The 12,950-nt window shown below is 43.1% G+C and overlaps 1 protein-coding gene across 1 annotated transcript; it reads right to left on the bottom strand.

The window, feature by feature from the left end:
• Positions 1-1,124: 1,124 nt before the first annotated feature.
• On the bottom strand, positions 1,125-11,251 carry MRPS24 (mitochondrial ribosomal protein S24). The gene is made up of 4 exons (XM_040345996.1): positions 11,126-11,251; positions 8,188-8,268; positions 7,518-7,629; positions 1,125-1,515 (listed from the first exon to the last, which is right to left on the bottom strand). The coding sequence occupies exons 1-4, from the start codon at positions 11,162-11,164 to the stop codon at positions 1,232-1,234; spliced, it is 516 nt and encodes a 171-aa protein (XP_040201930.1). The 5' UTR covers positions 11,165-11,251; the 3' UTR covers positions 1,125-1,231.
• Between the last annotated feature and the right edge of the window lie 1,699 nt (positions 11,252-12,950).

Below are 12,950 nucleotides of genomic sequence, written 5' to 3' on the forward strand. Positions count from 1 at the left end.
GCAATCTCGCGATCTTTCGAACGTCACCTGACTGCACGCGGTCAGGTGACGGTCATGTGACCGGGGGCGGATACAATTCTCCCATAGTAAACATAAATTTATATGCTAGGCACAGCGGGGAGTGTCCTTTTCAGGACGCTGCCGGCCGTTGTCCTAGCAACTCAGCAGTGTTGACGGCGCGCCTCGCCGTCACACTGCGCATGCGCGGGATAGAGCGGTGAATGCTGGGACAGCATTCACCGCATCCCGGAAGATCCTGCAGGACGGCTTCAGAGTGCCAGTAGTAAAGATGGCAATGTCCATCAGAAAATTTTATAAAATATCTTTCTGGGCGATATCGTAGTGCTAGCGGCAGCGAGGATGAGACTGGTGAGTACTATTTTCTATGTACCACCAGCGTGACAAAAAGCTCTTTAAAAAAAACTGTTTTCCCGCGGAACTCCCGCTTTAAGTGGTTAAAAATGACTTGACAATATTTCTCTCAGCAAGATCCATTAGAGCTATCAGAAGAAAACAGTGTGATAGAATATCCATTAGATATGTATTACTCTGTGGCACTGCTGGGAAGAATTACTCTGTTGGTCCTGGACACCATGGTCACAGGGACAAAAAAAAAATAATAAAAATTGAAAATTCAAGATTTTAGAGTTGTCACTAGAAATAAGGAAGGAATAGAAGGAAAATCTTCTGTGTCATGTGCTCAGGTAACCAATGGGATTTCCCCTTACTTTCGAACTTTTTGTTGTGTACCCAGAATAAAAATATTTAGGGTCATTGGGTGCTTCATCCCAATTCAATAAATATTCAAAGTAAATACGCTCTACTCCATTAATGAAACGACAAAATCAACAGTTGGAATTTAAAAAAATTCTTGGAAATCCTAGAACATTGCGGTTCATTTACGAAAACTGGAAACTGGAAAGTTCAAAATCTGGTACAGCTCTGCATAGTAACCAATCAGCTTAACTTCAGCTTGTTCAATTAAGCTTTGACAATAAAACCTGGAAGCTGAATGGTTTCTACGCAGAGTTGCACCAGATTTTGCACGCTCCAGTTTTAGTAAATCAACCCCATTACATAGTTACACTTAAAGCAAAACTCAACACACAACTAACAGGCAAGGCTACAAAAAACAAATAGTTTATTTACACACATTTTAGAGATTTTGGAAAAATGATCATCCATAATTGCTGATCACTCAGACAAGGAAAATTAGCTCTTAAGGGTGGAATTACAACCATTTGTAAAAGACTTTATCTTCTACAGTCTGTATTTCAAGCCTCACTGGGCATTTGTACAAGTAAGACAGCATGGTCTCGGTGTAGCCAGTTATAAAATAGAGCTTGTTTGGAGCAAACTTTTGGAGAAGGATGGCACAGATCACTATAACATTGGCTCGTCTCTTGATCAAAATCTCATTAGCCAGACAGCCATGGAAAGTGCCAAACATAAATTTTCGAATGTAGATATCTTCTATAGTACGCCCTGCAGCGCCCTCTTCACCATCCAAGTTACCTGAAGAGAAAAAAAAAAAACAGTAACAGGATAAAGGAGATTTCACAATAGCCGTCAAAGACTTATATACAGAAAGCTATAATTTACAGCTAAATTCATTAAATTGGACTAAAAAAAAAAAGAAAGAAAAAGAGAAGTTGAGATTTGTAATTTTATAGAGAAACATCCAGAAATGTAAATTGTGCCTAAACCAATGGAAAATGTATCTTTTCACTTGAATTTCTCCTCAAAATAGTGCACTTCCTGTCATGTGTCTGGACCTACAGGTAGGCAATCCTGTGCCTTGATCCCCAAAGCTGTGCATCTGTAGTGTTAATCCAAAACTTGCTATACACTAATAGAATCTTTTTCTTCTTTTAGCCCGCGGGCTGACCTAAAAAAAAAAATCTAATAGATTTCTCCATCTCCCACTGAGGCTACTGTAGTCTGACAGCTAAAACTGCTGGCTGTCAGAATGCAGTGGGCAAACAGTGAGACAAACAGTTCAGCTGAGATTAATCCGGTTCCTTCAATTTTTGAATCAAAGGATGTCAGACAGGCAAGTGCTGACAAGGCCACCCACTGTTCAAATATGGCCTGTTCATCAGAAACCGAATGAAAGTCAACCAGTTTAAGGGCAGCTTTAAAACACAGTGCTTGTAAATATCAGTCTTGTGTGATTTGGTGATATCACTACTGTGCTGCTCACTTCTGCCTCCTGCAGTGAAAGGTTCTTCCTTTACCCCTTTCAACACCTGCTGTGCCGCAGCTGCCGCCCAGACTCCCCACCCTTTCCTTACCTGAGACCGATTAGATCCAGCGACTGTGGCTCCTGCCGCTGTCTCTCTCCTCATTGGACAGATTGATAGCAGCATATCTGTGTCAATGGACGCAACGGGACTCAAAAGCGAGCATGCACAGGTGCCCCAAGGGAAAGTTGCACCCCATGAAGAGGGCCCTGGAGCACTGGTGGGAGACCACAGAAGAGGAGGATCGGGGCTGCTCTGTGCAAAACTATTGCACAGAGGAGGCAAGTATGACATGTTTTTTAATAAAAATAACACACACAACAAAGCTTTATAACCACTATGAAGGCATCTCATTCTAAAATGCAAAAAAACAAAAAACAAATAGTTTTACATAACGCAGCTGCATCGGCACACACATAGGACAACCAACATTGGAGGTGATATTTTTTATAAAGTAATAGTATCCCTGCATTTCTCTTCTCAGTTTCTCTCACTCATTCAGCTAAATGAACTCCAGCGCTGACAGGGAGGGACAAATAAGAATAACTTCAGGCGTCCGATGTCCTTATCAACCTATGACATCAACAGTTGTTAGAATGCCAGCAGCTGTCCTGCACAGTGTTTAAGGTTGTAATGCTATAGAATTAAATCTGTAGCTTTCTGTAACAAAAAGGCAGGCTTAATCCACCTACCGCCTTGTTTTCAATTTTAGAGGCACCCCCAGAGAACCCAGAAGGCACCTTGAATACAAAACATTTCTGTAGATCCCAGCACCTCCCCTATTGCTTCTTAAACATTTTACCCTGAGAAACGAGAAAGCAAATTTACCCCCCCCCCCCCACAGAGACAGTACAGCTACAATGGCACCACAGGTAATATTGGTGAACGGTGGTCCTTAGCTGTGGAAACTGTGCCCAGAAATGACAACGTCCCTCTAAGAGAGGAAACCACCGATGTGTATTGAAAGTTAAGAGCAAACTTGTCACTTCCCAATTGGGACCATCTGCTAATAATAGTCAGCCAATTGACTCCTAATTCAGTACTCTGAATTTTTACCCAGAACCAACAGCAGATAAAAGGTCTTCATCTGCATACTCATACCATGTCAGGGGCATAAAAAGTATGGAAGCTACTAGAGAAGTGTCACAGCCATGCAAGTAGCATTTTCAAAAAGGGAGCCTCCATATTTTCAGTACAGGTTTTAAAAGCAGGGACTTAAGTTGCCTGCATCCGTTATGTCAATGAGCACCCTGGAAATCCATGAAGCTCAAACGCAAACAGAAGGTCCCCCACACACGCATTCCTTGAACACGTTTTGGAGAGTAATACTATAGGCAGCTCCCGTTCACCACTTCTCAAATTGCTTTTTGCCTAACTGCCCTACAAATCCAGTGGCTTCAATGCTTTCTGGGTCTCTGACCTCGAACAAGAAACCAAGAAGAGTTACAACTTTATTCCAACATCACTTGTAACATGCTTGCTCTGGGCCAGTGACCTGGAGTGCTGAAGCCAGAAATGGCCTTGGCAAAAAGTGCACTGGTGATCCTGGGTGTAAAAAACTAAATTACAAAGTACAAACTTTTCTTAGTGCAACAGTAAGGAAGAAACTTTGAAAACAATGTACGGGAAGGTTGAACTATTTTGCCTTTCCTGTTTAGGGACTGTTGAATCATTTATGTAGAACCTCTTAAACGCTTTAAAATTATACTCCTTATAATGATAAAAACAGAACGCCATCAGGAAAGGGAAATGTCTATCTTTAGGAGTTGCTGTAAAACAGCAACATTTATAGTACAACCAGAAGGTGGCACTGTTCTATTCAGGCCTGTCTATGACGCATTTTACTGCAGCAGTGAAAAAAACAAAGGCGATGTGAAATGATGTATCCACAAATCACACAGATTTAATTGGTTAACAGACTTGCTGGAAATCAGCTTCCATGGGTCAATGAAGGCAGATTATGCTGCTTGATTCCAGCTGTCATTTAAAGGACTTGCTGTCTGTAACCATCCTAACCTTCATTTTGCCCAGGTTTTATACATCTCTGCCTTTGTATTTTAACGATTCAGCCTATCTATTGATTGAAACCACAAACATTTTAAATGCAAAATGTTACCTTTTTTTTAAAAAAAATGCCCTATAAAAGAGGGATTCTGTTATCAAAAGAGTAAAAGCAGGTTCACAAATATTTAGTCCCAGTTCACACTGGTGCGATGTGGGAAACCCTGCGATTTAGTGCCGGTTCCCGCATCGCACCTGAATGACACACTGGTTCACACTGACCATCTGTGAACTGCTGAGGTGTCAATGTAGAGTTAATGACACCCCCAGATAGGTTCGCAGTGCAGGAATCGGATCGCATACAGAGAAGGAAAAATGTATTTTATACCCTGTTGATTTTGTACGTTTGCCCACTGACAAAAATGATCAGTCTATAATTTTAATGGTAGGTTTATTAACCACTTAAGACCCGGACCTTTATGCAGGTAAAGGACCTGGCCAGTTTTTGCGATTCTGCACTGCGTCGCTTTAACTGACAATTGCGCGGTAGTGCGATATGGCTCCCAAACAAAATTGGCGCCCTTTTCCCACAGATAGAGCTTTCTTTTGGTGGTATTTTATCACCTCTGCGGTTTTAATTTTTGTGCGCTATAAACAAAAATAGAGTGATAATTTTGAAAAAAAATCAATATTTTTTACTATAATAAATATCCCCCAAAAATGTATAAAAAAAACGTTTTTTCCCCTCAGTTTAGGCCGATACGTATTCTTCGACCTATTTTTGGTAAAAAAAAAATAAAAAAATAAAAATAAAAAATAAAAAAATCGCATTAAGCGTTTATCAATTGGTTTGCGCAAAATTTATAGCGTTTACAAAATAGGAGATAGTTTTATTGCATTATTAATTATTATTTTTTTACTACTAATGGCAGCGATCAGCGATTTTTTTTGTGACTGCGACATTATGGCGGACACATCGGACAATTTTGACACATTTTTGGGACCATTGTCATTTTCACAGCAAAAAATGCATTGTTTACTGTGAAAATGACAATTGCAGTTTGGGAGTTAACCACTATGGGGCGCTGTAGGGGTTGTGTGTGACCTCATATGTTTTTCTAACTGTAGGGGGGTGGGGCTGGACGTGTGACGTCATTGATCGTGTTTCCCTATATCAGGGAACACACGATCAATGAAGCTGCCACTGTGAAGAACGGGGAAGCTGTGTTTACACACAGCTCTCCCCGTTCTTCAGCTCTGGGGACCGATCGCGGGACTCCGGCCGCGGAGCTTCGGACCGGGTCGCGCGCCAGCGACCCACAGCTGGGCACTTAAAGAGGACGTACAGGTACGTGCTTGTGCCCAGCCGTGCCATTCTGCCGACGTATATCTGCAGGAGGCGGTCCTTAAGTGGTTAACAGTGAGAGACAGAACAACAATAATACCCCAAAAAAACACAATTTCAAAAAAGTTATAAATTGATTTGCATTTTGATGAGTAAAATAAGTATTTGATCCCCTATCAGCAAGATTTCTAGATCCCAGGTGTCTACTATACAGGTACCAAGCCGAGATTAATCTCAGCTTGGTACCTGTATAAAAGACACCTGTCCACAGATGATTGGATGAGTTTAGCCACAGATTTCAGCCAATGGTTTTGTCTGAAACCTGCTGATTGTGTGAGTGTACACTCACAGAGGCCCTGGATGTTAACCCCCTTCCCAGACAATGACATTAGTACAGTAATATTACTGATCACTGTATTCGTGTCACTACTGACGTCAGTTAGTGACTCTCCCAACCAGAGTCAGTGATCACCGCCATTACAGTATAGCATCTATAGCTGCTTAAAGGGGTTGTAAAGGTAAAACATTTTTCCCTAAATAGCTTCCTTTACCCTAGTGCAGTCCTCCTTCACTTACCTCATCCTTCCATTTTGCTTTTAAATGTCCTTATTTCTTCTGAGAAATGCTCACTTCCTGTCTAACTCCACACAGTAATGCGACACTTTCTCCCTGGTGTGGAGAAAGCATCTTGAGGGGGGAGGGGCGAGCAGGAGGGTCAGGACGCTATCTACTTTGCAGATAGAGAAAGGAGCTGTGTGTTAGTGGGCGTCCTCACCCTCCTGCTTGCCCCCTCCCCCCTCAAGAGGCTTTCTCCACACCAGGGAGAAAGTGTCGCATTACTGTGTGGAGTTACAGACAGAAGAACAGGAAGTGAGGATTTCTCTGAAGAAAGAAGGACATTTGAAAGCAAAATGGAAGGATGAGGTAAGTGAAAGAGGACTACACTAAGGTAAAAGGAAGCTATTTAGGGGGGGAAAAAATTACCTTTACAACCCCCTTTAAATTCCAGTATATATACACACACCAGTGTTTGTAGATGCTATAACTTTTGCACAACCAACTGATATACACTTATTGGGATTGGGATTTTTTTACCAAAGACATGTAGCGGAATACATTTTGGCCTAAATTTATGAAGAAATTTGATAGATTTTTTTATTGAATAGGTTTTCGAACAGAAAGTAGAAAATATTGGGATTATTTTTCCTAAAATTCCACTCTTTTTTTTTTATATAATAAAAAAAACAGGATGTGATCAAATAGAGTCAGCAACCAAAAGCATTAGGGCTCTTGAAAAAGCATGGTAGCCAAGCATTTTCAGAAGGTCAACGATGGCAGCCTACTCATTCCTCTTAAACAGGTTTTTCTTTAACATCATTTTTCATAAATTTATATGTAAAATCCTGTAGATCTTAAAGTGACTGTATTGCATAAGGGTCAAACAAGTAGAGACATACCTGTAAAAGGAAGAGGCACTATATCTACTGTCTGGTGGCTTGTGTCACAAAATGCTGCTCCCTGGCTGCTGCACATATTTAACACTTTAACACTGAGCGTATGAATACCTGCTACCCCCACCGCACACAGTGGTTGGTCCCTCTAGCTAGTATGTCACATTAGGGCATACAACTGTCAGGAGGAACCACTGTGCAATGTGACAGGGGAAACAACTGCTTTACCTGACTGGTCAAATACCTGCAGCAGCTCAGGAGCAGATCTAGGGCATTTCAAGATGCATGCCACCAGAAAGTTAGTGCCTCTTTTTACTTGTGTGTCAACTTGAAAATGTTTTAATTGTATTTACAATGTCACCAACGTTTAGCTATTATGCTATATCAAGTAGCTATATCTCAGGAACATACTACAATACTCAAAAGGAAAGGCACAGTTCTTATTTATAACGAATACTGAGGTTAAACAGCTCTTACTTGAGTGTTGAGACAGCCAGCCTTTCCTATGAGCAATAAAGTGCGGAGGGTGGGCTTCTTCATAGGTCACAGGCTTGTCACCTTTACTCACACGCACACGTGCTGCCCGGTTCTAGGACAAGATGAAGATACATTAATATATACAATCAGCTGTGACCTTGGTTTAAATGGTAGTTTTTCAAATCAGTCCTTACATCTTGTGAAGATGTGATCACATCTTCAGATCATAAAGTGGACCTATAATTCTGTAGAATCTTGTGTACCCCAAAGAGAAATATTTTATAAAGCTTGTTCCATTAACAAAATGCATTTATTTTTAGTTAATTTCAACCTCAAGCATAACTGCCTTATATCAATCCTTTATAAATACTTAAAGTGGTTTTAAAGTTTAATGGTTTCTTACCGTAATGCACTCTCTGCATTTCACCCAAAAAGGGGGGTACCTAGTTTTGACAAGTAAATTACTATCAAGCCATTGAATGGCTGGTGTCATAATTGACCACATGTGCAGCACCAAGGCAACTGCAGATCAAACAGAGGGCAAAATGGCAGCAGCTCCCTGGCTGTAACATATTGGAGGGTTTTTTCCCGCTTTAATTTAAGCTTTGTGAATTGAGCCTATAGTGTCTCTGGAGGATCCCAAAATGAAAACAAAATATGGGCAACTCACCTTTAGACATATGGAGGTTGTCTGAATGGCACGAATTTGACAATATCTGGGAAGAATAAAATCTAGTCCTTTAGGTAAAACCTGAAACCAAAAAAAAAAAAATTGTTGGCATGCGTTAAAAAGGAGATGAACTCCAGAGTTAAAACGATAATTCTCCCACTCAACAAGACTCTGGTCCGGCTGCACCTGGAGTATGCTGTCCAGTTCTGGGCACCAGTCGTCAGGAAGGATGTACTGAAACTGGAGAGAGTCCAGAGAAGGGCAACAAAACGAATAAAGTGTCTGGAGGATATAAGTTATGAGGAAAGGTTGCGAGAGCTCTGAACTTATTCTCTCTGGAGAAGAGACGCTTGAGAGGGGATATGATGTCAATGTACAAATACCGTACTGGTGACCCCACAATAGGGATAAAACTTTCAGTGCTGTCACACTTTGAATAAAAATTGCGCGGTCATACAACACTGTACCCAAACTAAATTTTTTGCATTTTCTTCCCACTACCACTTTGCCGCTGTTATTCTGTTATATGGTGGGTGGCAAGTGGTTAAAAAGGGACATTGTAATTGTAATAAAAAAATCATAAATTTAATAAAAAAAGAAACGTAACCTTTTTTAAAGTGCCCCTGTCCCCTCGTACACAGAAGCGAACGCATACGTAGGTTGCGCCTGCTTATGTAAACAGCATTCACAACACACATGTGAGGTATCGTCGCAAACGTTAGAGCAATAATTCTGGCACTAGACCTCCTCTTAAAGATCAAAACAAGTAACCTGTAAAAATAAAAAATTCCTATAGAGATTTTTTTTAAGTACCAAAGTTTGGTGCCATTCCACGAGTGTGCGCAATTTTAAAGCGTTACATGTTAGGTATCTACTAACTTGCCGTAACATCATCTTTTATATTTTACCCAAAGAAATTGGATTAAATATTGTGTTTTTGTTTGCATTAAAAATTAATCAAAGAGTATTTTTTCCCCCAAAAAATTACTGTGCAAATACCATGTGACATAAAAAACACGACCACACACCATTTTATTCTATAGTGTCTCTGATAGAGATTATATGATATAGGGCAGCGAGCATCTACTTTAATATATATATATATATAAAAAAATGTTTGGGGGTTCCAAGTAATTTTCTACAAAAAATATGATGATTTTTACATGTAGGAGAGAAATGTCAGAATTAGTCCGGATGGCAAATGATTAATACCGCTCTAGGCCTCTTGCACACGAAACTCCTGCTTGAGCATCTACTTTTTCAACTTTTTTTTGTATGTATTTTCAAACAAACTCATTCTTGTTCTGCAGTATGTAAATGTACATTTGCGCATGAAGCGTAAATTACTGACCAGAAATGCGGTTTTATTTTTTTGTACTGAAGAATGCACGGCGCTTGTTTATGAGTCTGTGTGCATGGGCACATTACAATTAAACACTTGCCGACCAGCCATCATACCGCGGCAGGTCAGCTCGTTCCCGTGAATCACCGTAGCTGTACATCAGCCCGTTTTACAGCTATAGCAGGCGCGCACGCTGCACGACGGGGGAACTGATGTCCGCCAGCAACGCGCGATCGCTCCACAGGGAGCCAGAACGGGAATATATCAATGTAAACAAACAGATCCCTGTTCTGTCAGGGGAGGGATGAGAGAGAGATTCTCCTCCAGTCAGTCCACGCTGCCCCCACAATTAGAAACACCTCCCTAGGGAACATTTAAGCCCTTGACCGCCCCTCGCCCCCTAGTGTTAGCCCCTTCCCTGGCAGTGACATTTATACAGTGATCAGTGGCTATTTCTAGCTCGGATCGCTGTGTAAATGTCACTAGTCCCAAAAAAGTTGCAAAAGTGTCTGATCTGTCCACCACAATGTCACAGTTCAGAAAAAAAAAAAAGAAAAAAAATATCGCTGATAACCGCCATTATTGTTAAAAAAAAATAAAAATTATAATAAAAATGGCATAAATCTATTCCCTATTTTGTAGATGCAAACCAATCAATATACACTTATTGTGATTATTTTTTTTACCTAAAATGTGTAGAAGAATACATATAGGTCTAAACTGATGAAGAAATGAATTTATTTTTGGATATTATAGCAAAACATTTTTTTTTCAAAATTGTCGTTTATAGCGTAAAAAAAAAAAAAAAAAAAAAAACACACAGCAGAAATGATCAAATATCACCAAAAGAAATCCATTTGTGGGGGGGAAAAAAAAGCACATTAATTTTGTTTGGGTACAGCATTGCACGACCGCGCAATTGTCAGTTAAAGCGCAGTGCCGTATTGCGAAAAAATGGTCTGGTCATTAAGGGGGAAAATCTTCCAGTCCTTAAGTGGTAAACGGGCTGTATTTTAGCTCAGTAAAAAATAAAGAGATTTGGCTCCATTCACATTGTAACGCCGTGGACGCGGCGTATTTTGCCACGATTAGTTAACTTTTTTTTTTTTTCCACAAATAATTTACATTGATGTCTATGGCCGAACGCCAATGCCGCCTGAAAAAAAGGGTCCGGGACTTTTTTTCAATGGAAATTCTCCCCTCCAGCGGCACGGGCGTCGCGCTTCAGGCGTTTTGTCGCCTAGACTCCTGCTTTGATATATTATCCTCAATACTTCTCCTTTATATGTCCTTTCCTCTCTCCTCCTCTACCTGCTTATTTTGATACATTTTATTACGATTTATTTCCTCTTCGGGATGTATAAATCTTTCTGTATTGAAATATTATTTGTATCTCATCTAATATTTTTCAAACTTTTAAATAAAAATCTGGACTGAGCTTTTTCAGGCTGCAGTGTGCAGGAGGACCTAGGATATTTGCCTTCCTACCGCCATGACTGGAAATCTCTCAGCACAATGCTCTAAAAAGCCTACTGCGACAGGGAATAATAGGCACACAAGAAAGAAAAAACCCCGCACAGGATACAAAGTCTTTACCTGTAATAGACACACAGCACTGCTCATGGACGCCGCCATCTTCCAGCGTACCAACGAGTCCCGGTCAGCGGCATCGTACGTATGACCTTGTGGTAGAGGAAGCGAGGAAGGGCAGCGACATCTGCAGGGCGAATGAACGAACTACAACCGATAAGGTTCTCGGATCGTCTGATGTGGCGCAGAAGGAAGAGATTGCAGGGCGCCAAAATGATCTCTGAACTGCGGAAAAGTGTTTCTTATCGGAATAAGAGACTTGTAAGATATATACAGAGGATATAGGATAGTTGTCTGTGTTTTTACCTCATGTGTGAAAGGTGTCATTGCAGTCATTGGCACCTCTGAGGGGAGAATCCTGTCCTCCCTAGCAGTGGCGTCACTAGGGTTGGTGTCACCCGGTGCGATGAAACATGGCGTCACCCCCCCCCCAGCAGGATAGGGGCATCACGCGCCTCTCACGTCGTCGTCCCTCAGCCTGCCGCAGTGCTAATTGATAGTGTCACCCAGGGCATTCTTCTCAGGGGAAAAGGTGCAGGAACTCAACCTCGCACCACACCTTCCCCCAAAGTAGGGGGGTGGGGGGGGGGGGGAGCGTGCTACAGCAACTGGGTGTGGGAGGGTCCAAAAGGGTCATTAAATACCATAAGGGTGCTACATACAGAGTGCAGAGTTCAGGTGGGTGCAGGCTACAGAGTGCAGGTAGGTGCAGGGTGCAGGTGGGTACAGAGTGCCGGGTGCAGGTAGGTGCAGGGGGTTGCAGAGGGCAGGGTGCAGGTTGGTGCAGGTGGGTACAGAGTGCAGGTGGGTGCAGGGTGCAGGTAGGTGGTGGGTGCAGGTGGGTTCAGGGTGCAGGTGGGTACAGAGTGCAGGGTAAAGAATGCAGGGGGGTGCAGGAGGGTACAGAGGGATGGGTGCACAGTGCAGGGGGTGGTAGATGCAGGTGGGTGGTAGATGCAGGTGGGTGCAGGGGGGTATAGAGTGCCGGGTGCAGGTAGGTGCAGGGGGGTAGAGTGCCGGGTGCAGGTAGGTGCAGAGGGCAGGGTGCAGGTTGGTTCAGGAGTGGTAAAGAGTGCAGGGTTCAGGTGAGTGCAGGGTTCAGGTGAGTGCAGTGTGCAGGTGGGTACAGAGTGCAGGTGGGTTCAGGGTGCAGGTGGGTACAGAGTGCAGGGTGCAGGTGGGTACAGAGTGCAGGGTGCAGGTAGGTGGTGGGTTCAGGGTGCAGGTGGGTTCAGGGTGCAGGTGGGTACAGAGTGCAGGTGGGTGCAGGGTACAGAGTGCAGGGTGAAGAATGCGGGTGGGTGCAGGTGGGTTCAGAGTGCAGGGTGCAGGGTACAGAGTGCAGGGTGAAGAATGCAGTTAGGTGCAGGGGGATACAGAGGGATGGGTGCACAGTGCAGGTGGGTGGTAGATGCAGGTGGGTGGTGGGTTCAGGGTGCAGGTGGGTGGTGGGTTCAGGGTGCAGGTGGGTACAGAGTGCAGGTGGGTGCAGGGTACAGAGTGCAGGGTGAAGAATGCAGGGGGGTGCAGGAGGGTACAGAGGGATGGGTGCACAGTGCAGGTGGGTGGTAGATGCAGGTGGGTGCAGGGGGGTACAGAGTGCCGGGTGCAGGTAGGTGCAGGGGGGTACAGAGGGCAGGGTGCAGGTGTGGTACAGAGGGCAGGGTTCGGGTGAGTGCAGGGTGCAGAGTGCAGGTGGGTACAGGGTGCAGGTGGGTGCATGGTGCAGGTGGGTACAGAGTGCAGGTAGGTGGTGGGTGTAGGGTGCAAGTGGGTGCAGGTGGATACAGGGTGCAGGTGGGTTCAGGGTGCAGATGGGTACAGAGTGCAG

This window comes from Rana temporaria, chromosome 3 (assembly GCF_905171775.1).
Source record: "Rana temporaria chromosome 3, aRanTem1.1, whole genome shotgun sequence".
NCBI lineage: Eukaryota > Metazoa > Chordata > Amphibia > Anura > Ranidae > Rana > Rana temporaria.

What these genes read in the sequence shown, in the direction of transcription:
- MRPS24 (XM_040345996.1), bottom strand. Translation starts at nt 11,164, where the DNA reads ATGGCGGCGTCCATGAGCAGTGCTGTGTGTCTATTACAG. An exon ending in GTGCTGTGTGTCTATTACAG is followed by an intron (nt 8,269 to 11,125) that starts GTAAAGACTTTG and finishes TTTTGGTTTCAG; the next exon opens with GTTTTACCTAAAGGACTAGA. An exon ending in CAACCTCCATATGTCTAAAG is followed by an intron (nt 7,630 to 8,187) that starts GTGAGTTGCCCA and finishes ATCTTGTCCTAG; the next exon opens with AACCGGGCAGCACGTGTGCG.